Consider the following 20,966-nt stretch of genomic DNA (forward strand, 5'->3'; position numbering starts at 1 on the left):
CTGGAGACGAGGAGACGTTGCTCAATACGGACAATGCCGGACTGAGAAATGCTGATCAACACCCCGTCACAAGGGCTTGGCCTACCTCAATATCTAACTTAACCGAAGAAGACTTCCGACATCGATCCATGGACCACGTCGTGCTGTCAGTGACACATTTATTCACCAACAATAGTTATTGGACATATTGTTTCGAACCTCGATGATTGCATGGGAATGGACGCCTGCTATTGATTGCGTCGCATCTACATGATTGTTGTGTTTGTTAGGCTCGACGATTAGATGTCTCGTGAAGGGCAAGCCATGTGACATGTCCATCCGAAGCATCGTGTGGGTGGCAAAGATGGCATGCATTGAATTTGGTTCCCCCACTTATCCATGCTTTTGATCGGGCAAGATGTCAATATTGTGCTTTAAGATCGCGACATCAATATTGATTGATTGATCGATCAGCCCATTTATATCCTGTTAAAGGCTTAGACAACAGCGTCTAAATAGCGGCCCATAAAGGCTCACTTTGGATCGGTATTCAAACAGTTAGTTCGGCTTTTCTTGACCCAACTCGGCCTGGTAAGTCGAAATAAGTGATCGGATGGGCGATCGCCGACTCTTCTTCCTCGCGGTCGCACCGGCGAGCCCGCCGTGCGTGAGCCGATCCCTTCGCCGCTTAGGAGGTGAGGGATCTCGATCCTTACTGACGTCGAACTGGTGGATCCGCTTTCGTGTTTGATGCCTTTCTTGCCGATCCGTAGCGATCGGTTCTTCTGTTCTTGATTTCGGTTCGTGGGGTTTTCTTCGCGTGGATTTGGTGATCGTGGGTTGGTAATCTTGAGCTTTTTTCCTTTTGTATCTTGAGATTTCGCCATTGATTTCGGTTCTTCTGTATCGTGGGTTGGTTCTTCTGTTATTGATTTTGGTTCGTGGGGTTTTCTTGGCGTGGATTCGGTGATCGTGGGTTGGTAATTTTGTCTTGAGCCTTTTCCTTTCGTATCTTGAGATTTCGCCATTGATTCGTCGGTCCTGGCGGTCTAGGGTGGTGGATCTTGGAGAATCTTGGTGCCGCTTGGAATCCCTTGGGGCAATTTCGAATTGGTTTCCGAAGCTCTTCGATGTCTATACTTTGTCTACTTCAATGATCTGGTTCTTTTCCCTTTCGGCCTGGCCGGCTTTCACCTGGCACTAATCTTGTGCGTCTCATTGTTACATATGCATTGCAGGATTACAGCTTGCTGCCAACGGCTACAATACAGCATTTCTTTGGGATCTCCTTAACAAGTAGGATACCGTTTACCTTTTCGTTCTGTAATCTATGGTAGACATAATCTACTTTCTCCTGTATTCCCGGCAAGATATATTATCCAATGTATTTTCATTCATCTAAACTTATTAAATCGATCATCACATACTTGTGGAAGTTCTCATTCTGTCTCTGCATCCTCATTTGATCGAGTTGCTCTGAAGAAATAAGTCTTGATTTGAGGTTTTTTGATTGATTTTCAATCATATAACCACATGTTCAAGTTTATGAGGCAAGAAGATGAATTTCATGCTCTTGCATTATCAAGCCTTTCCTTCAAGATATTTGGATCTATGGAAGCTTTATTGGTTCATATACATGATAGTAAGCATAAATAAATAAGTCCCCAAGTTATGCTTTTAGTAATAATCCCTTCGAGACTATAATACATAAAACTAAACAGATGAAATGTACTTTGCACTCTTTTATATTTTAAGATTCCAATGCAGAAACAGTTTGGTTGTGCAAAACTAGCTTAATGTTTGGAGCAGATGTACAGTTTTTTTTTTTGGCTTCTCTTAAACTGGCTAATTTTATGAATTGTAGATCTTCTTAATGTTGATCATTGCCCCTTACCAAACAACCAGGACCGAAGGATCTCACAGATATTGCCAGGAATGCTGGTAGACTGGCAGGATGAGCAATTGCATATGTTCAATTAGTTTGTAGGCAGTTGTTTTTAACAGATGTGCCACCATCTCAGGCTAGCAAGGTACTACCTTTTCTTTCCATTCAGTCGAATTGTCTGGGAACCCATATATATTTGATAACATGCAAGTAACTAATAGACAGCAGATAAGTCTCTTGGAAAGGAATAAATCTCGACCTGTATTCTGCAGTCAGTAGAACTTAGCAGTTGTTCCAAATGCAATTCTTTATTACGCTTTTTTGTCTCAATGTCTAACTTTAATTTACAAGTCATGGAAGATAATGTCATATTCTCATTTAGCCTGTCATGATGTCATTTAGACTTAAAGTCGATACAATGGGAGTCACTTGATCGTGCATGTGATACACTAACCACTAGAATGCGCCCTTGGAGACAATTTTGCAGAATTTTGGACTCTTCAATGGCAATTAACAACTTCAGCCCTCTAGATTCATTGTTACACATGCAACCTTGTTGTCTAGTCCTCAGAGTTGTCTCAGTGCCCAGCAACTATGGTTCTTGCTTTTACATTTTACACTAGCTATTTGTTTGAAAGTTGAGAATTGCAACTTTTTCAGAATGAAGCGATGATGGTTTCTTCCACCATGTATCATATCACTTTTTCACTGCATAAGAATTTCTTGAGGAAATTTACGTTATAAAACATAAAACAATTAAATTATCAATTTGTTGTAGAAAAATGCTGTTTGGCCTTATTTTCTGATGTCGAGCTTCTGCTAGTTTTTGGGAGAAATTTAAGCTGAAAGACTAGCATTAGTGTTGCTAATTTTCTTTCTGAAAGAGCTCTTGGCAGGAAAAATACTATGTAGAATGATCAATGAAATGGTCTAAAGTTATGTAACACTTAAGAAATAGACTGAACATGTATTTGTTTCGAATTGAGAATAGTTATTTTGTGATGGTCCAGGTGCCAGTGTGATGGCTTGCTTCTGGATATCTCCTAACGTGCCCTTGGCACTTTGGGACACTGGTGGCGAAGATATCTCATGTCACTTTTAGGTGATGACTTAGTCCTATAATGGAAGCGGTTGAGATTTATGTTCATGACTTCCAACACAATTTTATGCTGATTTCCAGTGGCTAACATGACTCTTCATATTTTTCATCTGGATTTGGGATCCTGTTTTGCTGTGTAATATGGAAAAATAATATAATGAAAAGGAAATATCCACAATGGGTATAAGTAGGAGTTACAAGGACTCTAAAGATAAGGATAATTGATGGAAAATTAACTTAGATGGTTCACTACCTTTACAAATGGTATAGGTGCCAGGAATAGCTATCACATGTATCAAATATCCAGGTTGCTCAAAGAGCCGATACAATGACAAAGTACCTGGAGAATGACAAATCTATTAGATTATTTTAACCAAATGCTTGCCTTGTGTTGGCCAACTATTTCTACTTCTTTCTGAGAAAGAAAGAAGTTTGATATTTAGGTTACACCTCAGGAAATTTGCTTGTTAACATGTCATTTTATTAACTAGTGAACGTCCAGAATTTCTTATATATGATCCTTCCAGGAAAGAATAAAGCAATGCCGTGGAATGTTCAAAATGAATATGAAGCTTGGCTGGCTAGGGATTTTGACTTTAATCAAATATTAGAGAAAAGGAGGAAAGATGTGAAGGGTCCCAATGAAAAGGCCAATATATGCTTCATGGAGCCCCATTGATGTGTGATATGTGGACCTAGATTGGAATTGGTTTCTGAAATAATTTTACCAAGCTGATAATAGGTTCTCTGAATATGGCATTGGTAGCTCTAGAAATGTTCACTATCACAAGTGAGATATGGGTTTGTTAAAATTTGAGTCTCACAATAATTGCGGATTTCTATCATGGATTATATTGTGGAAGCAACTATTATTAATTAATGATGAAGTATAAATGGATAAGAAAAAAAAAGATGAATCATTAATGATTAAGATTAAATAATGTCAACTGCAAGGGGTATAGACAAAAGAAGAAATAATGCATATTGTTTTTCTCTCTTGGAGTTCCCATGAATTATGACAAACTAGAACACTTTGCATCTGAATCAATTAAAATATCAGAATACATTGTTTTGTCATCCGAATCCTATTGGATCTGGTGTATGTTCATGTAAGCTTGTAATTACATGCCTGCTTGTACAGATTGTAGTATCATTTTGGAATTTATCTTTTGCTAAATTGCTACTTACCAATAAAGGTGTTATGACCCTCTAGTTCTTACTGATTGTCTGAAAGAAAAGAAAATAACATTATTTGTTTTAGACAGTGGTGTGTGATCGACAATTTTATTTGGTCAAAAAGGGCATTGATTTGATTATTGTAAATTATCCTGCATAAATTATTGTATAGCTCATAGTTCCATGCTTATAGGTGCACAAAGAACTACAAGATAGCATTTCTTTATTAGAAGCAAGGTTTTTATGGAAGACAAAGCATATCAATAGTGAACCTAGGTCTATTTCCTCCGAGGATGGATGGACCAGAACAAATGCAGAGCACTGGTATGAAACAAATTTTGAAGTCTGTCTTTCTAGTTTCCTATCACCATGCTTCTTGAGATTTCTACCATGAAAGGCCTTTCCAAGAATATAAGCAGGCTTCAATATTGCTGTAATATCTGATGGAGAAGAATAAACCAATAGCAATAATCCCTATGGTTTCACTCAATTCAGATAATCAGGTTATCAAGTTCATGCATTGTAGCTTTGCTTATTTCTTGTACTTGTTTCACTCTAGGATCTAAGCAGAGCAAATTCAGTTTCTTATGGTTTCCACAACCAGTCAATGAGATATTCCAGGCTAGCTGATGCTTCACTGTCCAGTCAGGTCCTTGTGAAATTCATGAAGATGTGATGGAACATGATGCTGAAGGTGACATGCTGACTGTTCTTCCTGTGTCTGCTGAAACAGCAGGATCACTTCCAAAGCATGGCGGTAAACATCCCTAGTCGCCGGTATAATTCCATGTTTTTATTTTGGTATTGATATCAATATATTTTAGACCCATGCTGTGAAGTTTTTGTAAGTGAATCGTACTAGGAAAAATTAGATTATTTTATCGTTACTGGGAACTCAAAATATTTAGAGAAGAGAATGAAGATTGAGCAATGGGAGCGGGTGCACTGAAAATTCAGCTATTACTATGTTCCATATAGTTGTATTTATAACCTATACACTATGAGTCCCATAGAGAGATGTTGAGAAAAAAAAAAAAAGGATTCTCTCCAAAATTTAGTATCACAGAAAAAAGGTGGAAAACTTTCTACCTCAAATTGCCCTTGATATATTTGATAGTTGATGTCTTGGGAAAGTCTAGTGATTCTTCATCGACTTCTGATTGTGGAAACTCGATTGATTGCACACAAAGCACAGTTCCCATGATCTTGAAAGAGTGAATTACTCTTACGCGGAAACGAAACTGTACTTGCATTATACCAGTCTTAATTGATCTAATTATGACTTTGTCTACTGACCTGATCAATTATGAATTTTCACATTTGGCATAGATCGGAGCTGTGTGGAAAATTAGGATTCTCTCTGGCTGTGGGACAAATAGGACAATGATATGATTGCTTTGCCGTGTGTTAGTAGGTCTTCTGGTGGCTTACTGTCATGGTTGCCGTGTGTTGGCCCTTGATGATATAGATATATTTTCCTATATTTATTGTACTGTACTTATTGTTTCCACTCTGTCATGGTTTTTTAACTACCTCTTTTACTGCATGGTTTATTTTCCTATGTATCTTTCGCTGTTTGCAACTTTAGTAGCTATGAATGAGTCTGGCTCTCCAATCTCACTATTGGATATTTTCGACATGCTTTTCATTCTCTACGTTTGCACAGTTGTATATGTGGTACTAAAGTCAAAGCACCACCTTGTAACATGACCCCAATATAGAATGACAGATGAATAAAATTTTTAAAGAATTTTCAGTCAATGTTGTATTTTCGTTAAAAATCTAGAAAGTGTATGATTAGTCTATTTATGAATCAATAAAAGAATAATGAAGCCTAATAAATTGAAACACGATCTTATTTGATTTTTTTCATATTTGATCTTATTAAGCAATAAATAAAAAATAAATTAAAATTTGATTTTCATATTATGAAAGACGATCGATTAAAAGTTAGGAAAGTTTACTAATATAAATCAATCTTGATGAAAAAATCAAATTTCATGCCATAATACTTCTAAAAACATTTTGGTAAAAACAAATATTTTATTTTTTACAAAATACTTTGCATTCATAATTTTTAAATTATTTAATGTAAGAAGCTATCAATACTTTTGTTGGTACAATATTTAATATTGCCTATGGTTTATCATTCAAATATTCTTGGAATTATATTTTTTTACATTTTTTTATTTGAAGTAGACGAGTTGGGCAAACATTTTTTATATTTTCTACAGCCTGGCTCGCAAAGTCTAAGAAGGGCTATATCTTAGGTCGCCCATATATCACGCATTTCTTAAACCCGGCAATAAATAGAGTTTTCAAATAACCAGACAATTGCAACATAATCAATAGCCGTAGACGGTAGTCAAAATCCTATAGGCCCCCACCTATCATCAGCCCGTCATTTCCCCGGAACTAGATCAGCAGCTTCTCTATAGCATCCTGCAATGTCACCGGTGTCAACTAATGCTACCACCATGTAAAATCACGCTAGAAAAAGACGGGAAAGTCGAATGCAGCGTGAATGATTCTAACGATCCGGGCTCAAAAGAGCACAACTTAATACAATCAGCGCGAGAGGGATGGGGAGCTCACCTTGAGTTGCTGAATCTGAGATTTCAACTGGCTACCTTCGTTGCTGGTAACAGAACAAGCTATCACAGGCCTCGTAACTCCGCAAGCTCGACCAAGAGCTTGTTTGGAAGGAACAAAAACATAAGGCACATTCTGGCATTGCGAGTGTTCAAACAGGTTAGAAACTCAAATACTGATTCATTTTAAGCATATATTTGTAGCTAAGATGACAGTCGTATAAGCTTGTGTTCAGCATCAACAACAATATCTCAAGACTTTTTTTAAATAAAAAACATAGTAAAAAACAACAGATAAATGGAAATAATGTGCAGCAAAAAAGCAACATAGAAGAAAACCTGGATCCTATCATGAACATATTCATTCCCTATCTTGTTTTTTCGATGTTAGACCCTTTGCAGAAACTAATAATCCCAAGAAACAAGGGAATGGAACAATCTCCTTGAAATTCACATGTTTTATAACAGTGAAGAGACTATAACTAAAACCAGCACCAGAGATCACTTTTAACATCTGGAAGACTCTAGCTTCAACTGTGTTTGCCAGTTGCCCGGGAATACAGTTAGATTAGAATATATACAAGAGGATTTTGCAGCTAGGTATACAGAAGAATATAAGGGCGTTGAAGCATGCTATTTAATGGTGACAAAAAAGGATGAGCCCAGAATATGCATATTATCCAGAACATCAAGAAAATATTCATTAAAGCATATGCATTTTTAGTGGTCAAATTTTAAAGAATCCCTCGAGGGGTTACAGATGTTGTGCTCACTATGGCTTTAATATGATGAGCGTCTCACAGGAAACATGTTACTTGTAAAAGCTTCTGTTCAATGATACCAGAAACCTAACAGTTATGTTACATGCATGCATGACTTTTGATTACAATGAGAACGATGCAATGGAACTTAGAATTTTAGCAAATCCGACCATATGCATTCTCATGTCTCAACAACATATCACTATGGTACAGTCTAGATCTACGACAGCTATTTGTGATGGTAGATTTTCTTGCCAAATTATAACATGTTCAGGGTGTCAGCTACCAAGCACAGCACTATGGTTTTGTTTCATTATAAACTTATTTAATAAACATGTCCAAATGCTAAATGCTAAAAAATGAAGAATGCTACTTTACAACCAGTACAGTTTAGAAATTAATCAGCTCATTTCTTCAAGGCTATTCACCATAAGTCATCACGTAAATGGTAACGACAATATCAGAGAATGTTCAACAAAAAAAGGAACAGTGACTAGGCTGTGTTGTGAAATCACCCTACTCCACTGCTTAAACAAGTTTGATGGCAATGAACTCAGATAATTAGTCCCATTGACATGTAGATATGGCCTCTTGCGTTACATACGAACAGTTAAAAGACTGAATCCGCAAACAAACACGTATGTTGTTTCTTTACTCGAGATAATTAATCAAGTCGAATAAAGGTACTCAACTCTTAAAATTTGCATTGTAATGCACTAAGAAATGAATTTATACCATAATAATACACTCAAAAGCTATAATGCAAACAGAGGTAAGATTAACAAGCTTAATCTAAAACAAAAAAACATTTGGAACATCAAACACAAAAATCATAATTACAAGGACCAAGGATTATATCAAACTAAACTGACTCCCTCCTGAACAAGCATCAAAAATCATGATGTTGGCCGCCTACATTAATATGAATAGATTTGGACTTTCTTAAATTTATTCGCTTCATTGAACCGGTTATCAGATCAACCTTCTATCCAAGTGACCGATCCATCACCACCACACTATGTCATATCCTGCACCCAGACCAACCTGGCTACGGTTTCAACAACACACATGGTCTTGGCTGAACAATATTCCCCTATATTTTTTGCATAACGATAGGCCTAAAACTAATGAACAAGGTCACAGCACAAAAGCACAATCAGCATGATAGGCCACACATGGTCCTACATCTTTTTCCACCACTGCATCTCGAATTTATATTACTCACTTAACCCTAGTGTCGCCAGCAGCAACCATACCCAAATAACTCACAGAAGAAACGGCATACCTTGTCCTCGGCAAGCAAGGGGAGATGGAGAAGGATTTCGAGCGGCTCCGTATCAGCTGCCATCACCACAAACTCGGATATACCTCTGTTCAGGGTTTTGGTTGCTGGTACAAGCAAAGCAAATCAAGAACGACAATGAATAAACACGCCATCACCATCAAACCCACAGAGAAGTGCAGCAGAGAGACAGAGAGAGAGAGAGAGAGATCGCGCGCAAATAAACGAAAATGACCTTCGTTAGCACCCTTCTTGAGTTGTTTATAGTTGGCTGCCTGTTGGATCAGATCCAGGATGGTTATTGTCAGCTGAGCGTCGGCCAAAGGGTACGCCTTCGGATTCACAGCCTCGGTGCTCTAATATCAAGATGACACCGTCAAGACCCAACAAATATAAATCGGAACGGAGAACAAGAAGATTCAGCGAAGAAACCACGAAAGTTGTACGAAAAGACACCCACGAAACAGAGATTAAATTAAGATTAAAAGGGAACAACCCACTAGAACCCTTAGTAAATAAAGATTAAAAGGGAAAACAAGAACTGCTCCCAAACAACTTCCCCAAACGAGCCAATAATACTAGAAAAAAGGATCGCGATCTCTTAAGAAGAAACCAAGATCGCAATCTCTAGAAGACAGACATCAGAAGGGAAAACAACAATTAGAATCGATCCCATCGAGAATCCTAAGACTACAAGAGGAGGCGGCGGATGAGGAGACGCACCATGTTCTCGACGTGGATTGCGGTGCGGAGAAGCGACGTCACGCAGACAACCCTAAAGCCCTAAAACCCTTCCGCCTCCCTCGGGGGCTTTTATACGTCGGCCGAAAGTGTGCCCTAGCGATTCGCGGTGACTTGTTCCCCTGGAACTTTTAGCTTAATTGGAACCCGTGGGTTCAGTGTTATTCTAGCCTCTAGGCTAGGTGGTGGATTTCCTTCCTAAAGGAGCCCCCATCGTTTCCATTATTCCCAACTATGGGGGTCTTACATTTCTTCTTGTATAGAAACTACACAAGATGTGGGAAAGCATAGCAAAAATAAATATTAAAATTGATAATTCTTAAAAGAATATATTATTGGGATCAAAGAACATATCATGTCACTCTTATGGAACCATATATATATCTCAACTCCTTTATGAGAAATATAAAAAAATAAATTAAAAAGAACTATTAGATAAATTATGGTATTAAGTCACTATCCAAAGGAAAACAATACTTTACAACTTATCCAATAGATTTGTTGAGTATTTTTCAGCTTAATTTGATACTGATAATCATTTAGTTTCGCATTGATTAAGGAGTATGATCGAATCTCTCTTACTCTTGAAAAGTACCTTTTGGAGCGTACATGTTCCGAAAGGGTAAATCCGTGTGGGTATCAAATCCATTTAAAAAAAATTGACAACTTAAAACTTATTTTTATATATTAATACTTCGTGTAATAAATTTTACATGTCAAACACTAGTCTCGTGATGATGTATCAAATGTTAATAGATTAAAATATCATCAAATATATTTTTGAAATCTATTTATCAAACTAAGGATAGAAGGATAACGAGACTCCTTACCAAAAGTTGAAAGAATAAAATATCATATAATAAATTAGTATACCTTAAATATTAGTCAAGTATTAGCGTAACAAATATACTTATTAACATTTGATATATATAATAGTAGGATTCTAGGATTGAATCTTGTCAAAATTATTTATTTTTGCAAAAAATTTAGAAGAGATATATATATATATACTTAATATATATTTTTTTTAAAAAATAATATCTTAAATAATAAATAATTATACACTATATACATATATATATATATATATATATATATATGTATATATATGTACATATAAAGTCCAATAGTTAAAGTTAATGGAGTGAAAAGCTTTTACCGGAGCATGACATGCCATGTGGGTCCGGAGTAGGCGACGCATCCCCAAGGATAACACCAGAAGCGAGTCTCAACCATTCGCCTACGCCCAACTTGCGCACGTTATCCCCTTCGCCGTCTCTCTGTTATCTCGATCACCCCCGAACTCCCCCGGAGACAGAGAAGAGTAAGAGAGCCGAGAGTGAGGAGACGATGGCGTCGATCACCGGGATGTTGGCAAATGCGATTGCAGTGCCTTACTACGGTAGGAGACCCAAGAGTCCGTCGCCGGGCGGGATGGCGGTGGAGTGCTCGTCGCGGCCGCAGAAGAAGGCGACGTCGCACCACATGAAGACGAGGCCCAAGAAGACGCAGCCTTGGGACCTCAGGCGCAAGGGCCCCACCGTGTACCCGCCGCTCCCTGTCCTCCCTCCGGATTGGACCCTCGTCTCCGAGGAGAAGGGGGAGGCAGCGGCGCAGCGGGCGGAAGAAGCCCCGGCCACTGGTGCAGCATGATGATGAAGGGCGCCGCGCCCAACCGCCGGCACCGCATCCGTGTCTTTCTCTTTCGTTTCTGGTGTTCTCTGAAGTGGATTGGTTGTTGCCTCGTCGTTGATGTTTTGCCCTTGCAATGCGATTGAATCTCCCTTGATTTCTTGAATTATCTCGCAAAAGTATCTTCTCCGTGCTCGAAATTTCATCTCCCGCAAAAGAGGATTAGGGTTCTTTAGACCCCATTTTTTGATTCCCTTGTCTTGAACAAGAAGATTGAGCGAAGAAACCAAGAAACCTCTTCTATAATGCCGAGACTTGTTACCATTTTGAGTTGAGTGGGGAGTCATATGAGAAAGACGAGTTGGATGGAAAGAGAAATACCATATCTATCATAGAGATTAATCAAAACCTTATTTTTATACATCTACCATAAAATACATGTAGATTTACGTACATCAGCTGGCGATACAAACGGACGAAAAGAAGCAGCTTTACATTTGGGGTGTTTCTCGGCAAGAAGACAGCAACGCAGAACAGGATCACAAGGTGAAATAGCTTGGAGGAGGGTGAACTATTGAAGCCCCGGACATGGTGGAATTTCCGGTTGCAACGCTTTCTAGCTCACTGTCCGCTACCTGAACTGGCTTCACCACCGCGATCCTCTCTGGAACGACCTCTCCATTCTCCTCCATCCGAGCGAGAACCTCGAATTGGGTCATGGCCTTCTCTGGTCTAGTCATCCACTCTGGGAACCCTGACCGATCTACCTCGTCGTCCGAAATGTTCTCCACAAGTGTGAAGCCCGTCTTGATGTAATTTCTAGCTGATACCTCTGCCCTCAGCAACTGGAATGATCCTTCCTCCTTGCCCTTTGGCCCTAACACCGACGCCAGCATCTCCTCGAATCCCTGGAGGTTGGAATCGGACCCATTCAATGATGTCAGAGGCCACAGGGTTGGCTTCTGCACTGCGATGGTTGGGATGGAACGCGAGGAGAGCTCGACGAGGCCTGGGGCTAAGCGCCTGAGCTTGAGCTTGTCGTGGGGTGACGTCGACGGCGAGGAGGTCAGGGAGGTGGGGCCGACGATGCGGAGGGAGAGGAGGGGTTGGCCCTTCGATCCGGCTGCACGGCGCACGGCCTCCGCGGTGGCAAGCAGGCCGGACGCGTCCTGGTGGCCACTGTGATGGGTGCGGTTGAGGAGGAAAGGGAGGGGGAGCTCGAGCGGGCGCCTGAGGCTGACGGACCTGGCGCCCTTCACTGTCACCACTGCGCCGTCCGACAAGATCACCTTCTTCAGCGCTCCTGCTTCGACATCGTGCTGCAGAGGTGGGTTGTCGCATGAGACCGACCGAGAAAAGGACATTTTTAGAAGCTGAACTCAATTAATGATCACCAGAAACAAATGGGAATATGCATCTCACCGGCAAGAAAAGCCTCATATCATCACCGTCTTGAATCCAGAGCTCCAAAGGCCCGGCCAGCTGAAACGGAGACAATACCGGCGGAACCATCGAATCAGGCCTCCTCCCCATACGCACCAACCCTGTCGCATCTCCTCCCCCCTCCCCGTCCTCTCCAAAGATGGTGCGATCCACGGAATCCCACCGTCTCACGTCCTCCGACAGCTTGATCGGGATCACCTTCTTATCGATCTCGATGTCGTACTCGTAGGCGACCGACTGCCCCACCCGTACGTCCCGCACGTCGAACCCCGACACCTCCACGCCCTCCGCATGGATCCCGAGCCCCTTGACGACCGCATCCCTCAAATTCTTCATGTTCGCCAAAAATCAATTAGGGCAGTTCGTAAAAGAGGGGGAAATTTTCGAAATTTCAGGGTTCCCTTACCGAAATCGCTCGGTGAGTCGATGGATTCGAGGAAATTAGAGCGTTCGAAACTCCCACCATGACGAGATTGAGGAACCCCACGAGCAACAGAGAGCGAGTCGCCATGGATCGACGAAGGAATTCCAGAAACGAAACGAAGAGGAGAATAAAAATTGAATTTTTACGGCGGTTGGGGTGGGGTTTAAAAGGATCAGTATGACGTGAGTTCGACGAATGAGAAGCGAGAGAGTGATGCGAACCGCGTGACCATTTGTTGTGACACGGCCGGGAAAGGGTGACGGTTTTGCGCAGTGGCCTGCGACTTGGCATGATCACAACCGTTCGTTCTCTTCTAAATGGATATTTAATGGACGAGATCGTAATTGAAGCCCTGCTTTGAAACACCCGTTGCTTTAAGCTCTCGCGGATGAGGATCCTTTACCCATATCCGACATTTTATTGGATTTGGATCTGGATGCAGGCAGATCCGAGACCCGAACTCTGAACATAGTGTGTGTGTGTGTATATATAACCATGCAGCCCATGCAAATTGTTTGTGAGAGTACAGCATGTTGGGTGTCACTTAGAAATTTCTACAAGAACAGAAAGAAAATTACAACCAGGAATTATTCATGAGTGGCTCAAATTTTCCCCATGACTTACAAGTGCACCATCTTTTTCCTACGGTCAACCTTCGAGGATTAAACACTGATGGGAAGCTGAGAAACAGGCTTAAATAGTCAACCTCTTCAGAGAAAAAGGACAACAGGGAAGGGGGAGGAAAAGAGAGGTTTTCGAAAGTCAACCTCCCCCAATGAAGTCCTAGAAAAAGAAGAAGTCAAAAAACAGAGCCAAGTATCTCGCTCGTCTCTTCCGAAAACATGATCAAGTGACTCGACCATGCGAAAAAGTCGAAGAGAAGAGCAAGGAACTTGAAGATGGAAGCCCCGTGCAGCAAAAACAAGTGAAAATGGTGACCTTTGGTGTGTCGAGGGACAAACAGAGGAAGAAGAAGTTCTTAAAGGCATTAGCGCAGTCGACAAAGAGAAGAAGAAGAAGAAGAAGTCAGGGAATTCAAGTGGTTTCATCGCATGAATTGTCTGAAAGCCGAGTTCAGCTTCTTCACCAGGTCTTTGGCTGTCATGGAGAATCCCTCTTCCATCTGCAGAAGAAGACAACAAGTTCAGCCACCGACTCCTCACTCGTTGAGTGCAGAGAGGTCGATAGTGGAGGTATAGATGAGAATCTCTTGCCTGGGTCACCACGGTGATGTCGAGAGAAGAACCAGAGAAGGGCACGACGCTGGTGTTCATCACGCGAAGGTGGAGCGTCTCGATCTCGGAGAGAGCTTTCACCAGCACTCCTTTCCGGTTCTCGCAGTGGATCTTGATCAGGATAGCCTTCTCGCACACCCTGGCCTCGATCTCCGGAAGGGACTGGCCTCCTTGGCCTTCGATGAAGCTCTCATCGCCGGGGGAGCCATCATCATCATCATCATCAGCACATAGCTGCGACCTCTTCACGAGGACTGCCGCCTCCACGTTCCTCTTCGATACTCGATCTTCCAGGGACTTGACCTTCTCCTGGAGCCGCTTCAGGTACTCGACGGCGTCGCCAAGAACGGAAGCCTTGTCCGTCTTGCAAAGAGGAATGTTACTTCGATCAAAACAGATGTGCCGAAAGCTGATCAAAGCAGAGGAAGCAATCGAGAGCTCACCTTCTTCAAGCCAGGAACTACTGCAGACAGCGCTATGAATCGCTGGTTGAGCTTCTCTCGTCGCTTCCTCTCCGCCATGATGTGTTCCTGGTTCTGAGCGGCGGGTTTAGCCCCCGTGCTTACCTTCTTGGCCCCTTGTCCGAGGATCAAGGCTTCCATCTCTTCTTTCGGCTTCACCGTCGCAGCAAGACAGATGGGCGATTCCGGGTTGCCAAATGACAGAATTCTTGGACACGAGGTGGTGCAAGAACTCCAGCTGCTGGTCTTGGCGATCTTATTGGGCCTTTCGGTGCTGGCCGCCGGATGGAAGGAAGGGTAGGAGGTGTAGCTTTCGGATGAGGGAGACTGATCCAAATCTCGCCCAAAAGCCGCTTCCAGTTGTTGCGCACCGAGAAGATCAAAAGCACTCAACTCCCACTGACGGAAGAAACTCTGATCCACTCCCTGTCAGTTTCACAATATGAAGAACACAGTTCCCAACACTATCATGCAACGAATAACTTGATCTCGAGCTCCTTACCATGTCGGAATAGCACGGAGACGCCAACGCTTCCATGGCGAGAGATACTTCCCTTGCAAGGAGATCCTGAATCAATTACAAAGGCAGTGAGTTTTGCAGGAACCAGTCCATCTGCAGAGGCAGAAGAAGAAGGAAAGCCAACCTTGCAGCAGAAGATAAAAAGCTCCTCGTTTCTCTGAGGAAGAAAGGAGCCGTCTTTTTATAGGGCGTGAAGCTTCTTCCGGTGGTCTTCCTGTTTGCTTCTATATCTCATCTCCATTAGTCAATACAAGATAGCTTGTAAACCAAATAAACAGATGACTTGGAATGGACAGCTTGAGGATAACAAGTTCTTGCCCTGCTTAAGGAAGAGATGATCTATAGCCAAAGATTAAAAGATCCTAAGATTGCTGAACGAAGTGTTTACATGAGGATTGCTGAGTTGCTTCTTTCCTCCATCCCATTGACATTTAGTTAACGTATCATCTGCTACAGCTAATAGTAAGGTCAGTAAACCAAGAGCTTATCATCCTCTCACTGCCTGCATCATCATATCAAGGCTATACACAACTTTCATTTATGGCTGAATTATTAGCGAAGAAATAATTGGCTTCTCAGCACACCCACTTGTGATTTTAAAATGCTTCCCAGATTTATTTTTGTTCTGTCAGATCTTTGAGAATCCCAGAGAAATTGGCTCCCCAAGTAACTCCAAGCTGCCATGAAGAGAGCTGGAAGAGCTTCCACCATTTGCAAGAAACTCCAAGCTGGCATCTTTATGCATCTGATTGTTATACTCCAAGAAGATGCTTCAACTCAACATTATCAAGCTGCAATCTAATAAACAATTTAAAGGAGGAACCACCTACTGACACCAAAGATATAATGATAGTCAAGGGAAGCTATCCCTGCAATCTCGGAGCTACCTTATTCTTTCTTGAAGCTATGAAATATATCCTTATCATCTTATGATTGCTCAAAAACAATACTTCAATCCCAACTTGGATGTCATTATTAGTTCAGACCTTCACCTGCCCCCATCTCACATCTGCATCCTGTTAAAGAATCCCACAGAGATGGGAGTCTGTGGAATTAGCAACTGGCCTGCCACCAAATCAAGTTGGCAATTAGAAAGCTCAACCATCTTCACCACTTACGTTTTACAGAACAAAAAAATCTTAATCGCAGAACAAAAGGGTCAACACATGCGACAACCATTCAAATTTAACATGGCCTTGCGACGTAGCCCCACATATTTTAGGACATATATAGCGTTATCTTCTTATACATCATTACCCTTCCACCGACAGGGTGACGTACGCCTGATCCGTTGACGGCGACGGTGGTGGGTCACCTCACTGAGGCCGACACCTGGCTGGTAGGCCGGGCCCCACTCCGACACCGTCATGCGCCCCACGCCTTTCCTCCCCTTCGAACGCATCGTACTGAGGACCTGTTTGGGGGACGTGCGACGCACTACGGGTGGGTCTTTTCCAGTTGCATGGCAGGCGCGTCACGCGAGTACCATGTACGAGGCGCAAAGCTTTTTCCGTACCGCACCGAGGCCTGATCTCGATCAAACCCGGGTTGATGATCCTGGGGAGGTGTGTGGATTTCCCTGTCTCGACCGGTGCAGGAGACACCATCATGGCCACGTCCTGGGTCGTGGGCAATGCGGGACCCGCAGCCTCCGTTCGCTGTCGTCAAGGGAAACGGACAGCTATGCCGAAGGTGGGACCCCCCCTCTTCCACCGCCCCACTTCTTTGGCCTCCCCGCTCGCCTCCGAACCGTTTCTGTAACGGGATGCTCGAGTCACTTTCCTACGATACCCCTTCACTTCCCCTTGTTAGGAAGAGAGACCGACGGAGGGAGGCGAAGGAAGAAGAGAAGGAAGAGGTGGAGGCAGAGCGCAGGAGAGTTGAGGATGACGGTTCCCGGGCGAGAGAGGCCCTCGACGGCGATGGCGCCGCCAAAGAGTTTAAGGCAGGACGCTGGAGGGTCGAGGACGGTTGTCCCCGGCCGGCGTAGGCCCTCGATGGCGGCGGCGGCCGCTGCCGAGGCGGGGTGTAGGAAGGTGGCGGTGACGCCGGCAACGCACAAGGTCCCTCGGCGGCTGCTGCTGCGGGTGGCGTCGGTGGCGTGCGGGGTCCAGTTCGGCTGGGCCCTCCAACTCTCGCTGCTCACGCCGTACGTGCAGGAGCTGGGGATCCCCACCAATGGGCCAGCCTCGTGTGGCTCTGCGGGCCCCTCTCCTGCCTCATCGTCCAGCCCCTCGTCGGCCACCTAAGCGACCACTGCGCCAGCCCGCTCGGTCGCCGCCGACCATACGTCGCCGGTGGGGCCGCCGCCATCGCAGCCTCCGTGCTCCTCATCGGGTATTCCGCCGACATCGGCCATGCCCTCGGCGACCGTGCCGACGGGGGAACCCGGCACCGGGCGATCGCCGTCTACTTGCTAGGGTTTTGGCTGCTCGACGTGGTGACCAACACCATCCAGGGGCCATGCAGGGCCCTCCTCGCCGATCTTACAGGTCTGTCGTTTCGCTGTTCTCCCCCTTCTTGTTCACGAATTCGGTACAACTTGAGGGTTCTTTGTTTCGGCGTATGGATGTCCTCGAATATTTGGTAAATTGGGATGAACAATACCATATCCCAGGGATGTCTATGGTATGATTATTACCAGTAGCTACTCTTATATTAGTCGGATGGAGGATAAATTGGGATGAACAATACCATATCCCAGCGATGTCTATGGTATGGTTTTTACCAGTAGCTACTCTTCAATTACATTGGTTAGATGGAGGAGACAATCTTGGAAACGTACTAATTTATAAATGTCGAGCACATATTGCTCATGCCATGCTAAATATACAGTATCAGTCTCACCCCTTGAGAGGTGAGAGGAGAGCTCCCCACACTTGTTACAGTAGGTTCCTGATTCATCTCTGAGTTGTCATCTGGACAATCATTTCCGGATGAGAATGTATGCGGTATTTAATAGCAATTCTAGTGAACTATGTTATGTTCTATTTGTGTAGGCTTTCGTGGACTTGTTTGCCATTGGATTCCTATGCCAACCTGCCATTAAACCTTTCTGGCCTTAAGCTGTCGCTTTAAAAATCCTTGATGGAACTGGTGGCCTTTGTAACATTTTTCCAAAGGTCCACAAGTATCTCACTGCCCTTCCAGCTCAAATCAAAGGTTGCCGGACTTGAATTGGTTCTCGGTCACAGGTGGAGTTGTAAAGGATTCCCACATGTGTGTATGAGCTGCTTTTTGTTGATATTGTTTGTATATGCTCCTCTGAAGCTTTTACCGATGAATATCTCTATGAAGCTTCAGATTCCATGTTCCTATGTATTTCTATAAAGATTGAATGTCAGAGCTTGCTCACCTTGTTGCGTTGATTTGACTGCTTCATTTTGTTGATTGCCATGATTTTTTGGTCATGTATTTGTTGGACTTGATTTAAATTTAATATGTTCCGTATCCTTTAAAACTCTGAGTCGCTTTCAGTATCTGGGAGTTCTTGTGGAACAGAGGTTAAAAATGGCAAAGTTTGTTTCTGTTGTGTAGGTTTTTTTTTACCATGAGAAAGACAACAAAAGACACTTGCACAAGTGAACAAGTTAACTTGCTCGTTACTTGGAAGATTTCTTTAGTGAAGAAATGGCATGCCCAACTTCTTGTTGGGTTAGTCCTGTAGCCCAAAAGATACACTTCATGGCAATCTTCAAATTAGTAACTTAAAAGAGCTCAAGATGTTTCATATTTTTTCTATACCTTACCTAATTGCTGTATATTTTTCATGTATTTTCTGCAATTTCAGGAAAAGATCGTAGACGGACTCGGGTAGCTAATGCTTATTTTTCACTCTTCATGGCACTGGGGAATGTACTTGGCTTTGCTACTGGTTCTTATAGTCGTTGGTTTAGCATCCTTCTCTTCAATGTCACTGCAGCATGCAGCATAAATTGTGCCAATCTCATATCTGCTTTTCTTCTTGATGTTGTTCTTCTTATGATCACCACTACTGTAAGTGTCTTATCAGCCAAGGAAATCCCTCTTTCTTCTGCCAGTGGAGTTATGGATTGTGCTGGAGAAGTACAAGTGCAGTTGAATGATGGCCATGAGGCTTTTCTATGGGAATTAGTTGGTTCGTGTAAATATCTTACGCTGCCTATATGGACGGTTCTAATTGTCACTGCACTTACTTGGATAGGATGGTTTCCTTTCATTCTTTTTGATACTGATTGGATGGGCCAGGAGATGTGCAAGGGAAACCCAAATGAAGGGAAAAATTATCAAACTGGAGTAAGAATGGGGGCTCCTGGTCTAATGTTAAATTCCATTGTTGTCGGTTGTACTTCAGTGGTTTTGGAAAAACTCTGCAGGAAGTGGGGTGCTGGCTTGACCTGGGGAATTGCCAACATTTTCATGTATTTATGGTTTCTAGCAATGCTTATAATATCTTCTCTGGCGAAAAATGTGGAATACCCAGAAGATGGACTCCCTCCATATGGTGTTGTTATTGCTGCACTTGTTATTTTTACAGTTCTCGGGGTACCTTAGGAAGTGAGTCTTTTTTATTGCTGTTGTAATCAAGGTATGCAATACCGTACTATACCAGTGTTTTGAGGTTGGTTCGGTACGGTATGGTATCAGCGTACCGAACGGTACACCAAAGTTTACCGAGCAATTTCCTCTTATTATAACACTGTAGCACTGCTACAGTATATTACTGTAGCACTATAGCACGGTCCGTCCGGTAACGAGCAGTCCGTATACCGGTATGCTGTCGGACTGGTACGTACCGCCCATACCGGGTGGTACCATTCGAAATTGCATATCATGATTGTAACTTGTATTTTCGATGCTCTTATTAATTTGTTTAACTAGTATTTTTTTTTTTGCAGGTCACATACTATTCCTTATGCAATGATATCTGCATGTATAGAACCTTTAGGGCTTGGTCAGGGTGGGTGACAAGTTGCTTTTATTTTGTTTCAGTTGTTGTTTTACTCTGTTTTCAGTTTTGAAACAATTGTCTCTTTACTTCAGGATTGGCCATGGGCATTTTAAATCTGGCAATTGTGATACCTCAGGTAGACATTTTTTTTCACTATCATATTGACATAACAAATATTTTGTCATTAGTTATCCTGTCTTGTATGTTTTTAGGAGCAAATGGTAGTCCCATTGGATGATCAAGTAGAAAAGTGATTTTTTGAATGATATTATATCATCCTCTATTATGGCTTTTGGCTTGATGTAAATAAGAGATACTTGTATCATTATAAGGGTATACACAAAGATGAAAGAAGTTAGAATGTAAGAAGAAAACTACATGCCTTAGTCATAGAGTAAATGGATTCTTCTTGTGGTTTATCATGATCATCAATATCATTGAAGTATTTTTCCATCAGTTGGGGTTGGGTAGAGCTTGCTAATAAAAACTCTGTGACTTGGCTCCAAAAGGATTTTGAGATGCTGCCACTCATTTTCAATCTGACATAAAAGTGCTAAAGTTGTTGAAAACAAGAAAATATTGATACTGGAGGACTCTCCTCTCATGCGTTCAAACAGTCTTCTTCGCATTTGATTCTTTATGCAACCCCTTTGCGTTTTTTGGTTATTAATTTATATACTACGATGATAAATTATATCTTTGCTAGAATCTATAATAGATGTCTGATTAGAGATAAAGGTTTATATTGCTCCTGGTATGAATTGATTGTCATTTGGTGGTAGCAAGCCATATAAAAATGATGAAAGC

General features: G+C 42.3%; 3 protein-coding genes, 1 long non-coding RNA gene and 1 pseudogene across 10 annotated transcripts; 2 read left to right on the plus strand and 3 right to left on the minus strand.

The window, feature by feature from the left end:
* The first annotated feature begins 558 nt into the window (after window positions 1–558).
* LOC135618727 (uncharacterized) lies at window positions 559–5,778 on the plus strand. Of its 6 annotated transcripts, none has more exons than XR_010489113.1 (6): window positions 559–674; window positions 1,218–1,275; window positions 1,844–2,009; window positions 4,333–4,463; window positions 4,699–4,896; window positions 5,469–5,778. It is a non-coding gene; the product is annotated as an uncharacterized LOC135618727 (long non-coding RNA). The 6 variants fall into 6 exon arrangements; XR_010489112.1 differs by having other exon boundaries at window positions 560–674; window positions 4,699–4,916; XR_010489115.1 differs by lacking the exon at window positions 5,469–5,778 and adding an exon at window positions 1,033–1,111 and having other exon boundaries at window positions 659–674; window positions 4,699–5,099.
* A 609-nt stretch (window positions 5,779–6,387) lies between these two features.
* On the minus strand, window positions 6,388–9,637 carry LOC103993810 (uncharacterized). The gene is made up of 5 exons (XM_009414004.3): window positions 9,497–9,637; window positions 9,009–9,129; window positions 8,777–8,880; window positions 6,735–6,866; window positions 6,388–6,581 (listed from the first exon to the last, which is right to left on the minus strand). Exons 1-5 carry the CDS (start codon window positions 9,497–9,499, stop codon window positions 6,555–6,557), a joined length of 387 nt encoding a protein of 128 aa, XP_009412279.1. The 5' UTR covers window positions 9,500–9,637; the 3' UTR covers window positions 6,388–6,554.
* A 1,877-nt stretch (window positions 9,638–11,514) lies between these two features.
* LOC135618728 (protein TUNICAMYCIN INDUCED 1-like) lies at window positions 11,515–13,184 on the minus strand. Its single transcript, XM_065119888.1, has 3 exons — window positions 12,996–13,184; window positions 12,569–12,919; window positions 11,515–12,465 (listed from the first exon to the last, which is right to left on the minus strand). The coding sequence occupies exons 1-3, from the start codon at window positions 13,098–13,100 to the stop codon at window positions 11,686–11,688; spliced, it is 1,236 nt and encodes a 411-aa protein (XP_064975960.1). The 5' UTR covers window positions 13,101–13,184; the 3' UTR covers window positions 11,515–11,685.
* Window positions 13,185–14,058: 874 nt separating this feature from the next.
* Window positions 14,059–16,598, minus strand: LOC135619448 (transcription factor bHLH18-like). Its single transcript, XM_065121459.1, has 5 exons — window positions 16,545–16,598; window positions 15,212–15,277; window positions 14,692–15,135; window positions 14,228–14,611; window positions 14,059–14,136 (listed from the first exon to the last, which is right to left on the minus strand). Exons 1-5 carry the CDS (start codon window positions 16,596–16,598, stop codon window positions 14,059–14,061), a joined length of 1,026 nt encoding a protein of 341 aa, XP_064977531.1.
* Window positions 16,599–17,003: 405 nt separating this feature from the next.
* On the plus strand, window positions 17,004–19,763 carry LOC135618729 (sucrose transport protein SUT2-like; annotated as a pseudogene). The gene is made up of 2 exons (XR_010489117.1): window positions 17,004–17,721; window positions 19,020–19,763. The product of XR_010489117.1 is annotated as a sucrose transport protein SUT2-like (transcript).
* Window positions 19,764–20,966: the final 1,203 nt, after the last annotated feature.

This window comes from Musa acuminata, chromosome BXJ2-8 (assembly GCF_036884655.1).
Source record: "Musa acuminata AAA Group cultivar baxijiao chromosome BXJ2-8, Cavendish_Baxijiao_AAA, whole genome shotgun sequence".
NCBI classification, from domain to species: Eukaryota; Viridiplantae; Streptophyta; class Magnoliopsida; order Zingiberales; family Musaceae; genus Musa; species Musa acuminata.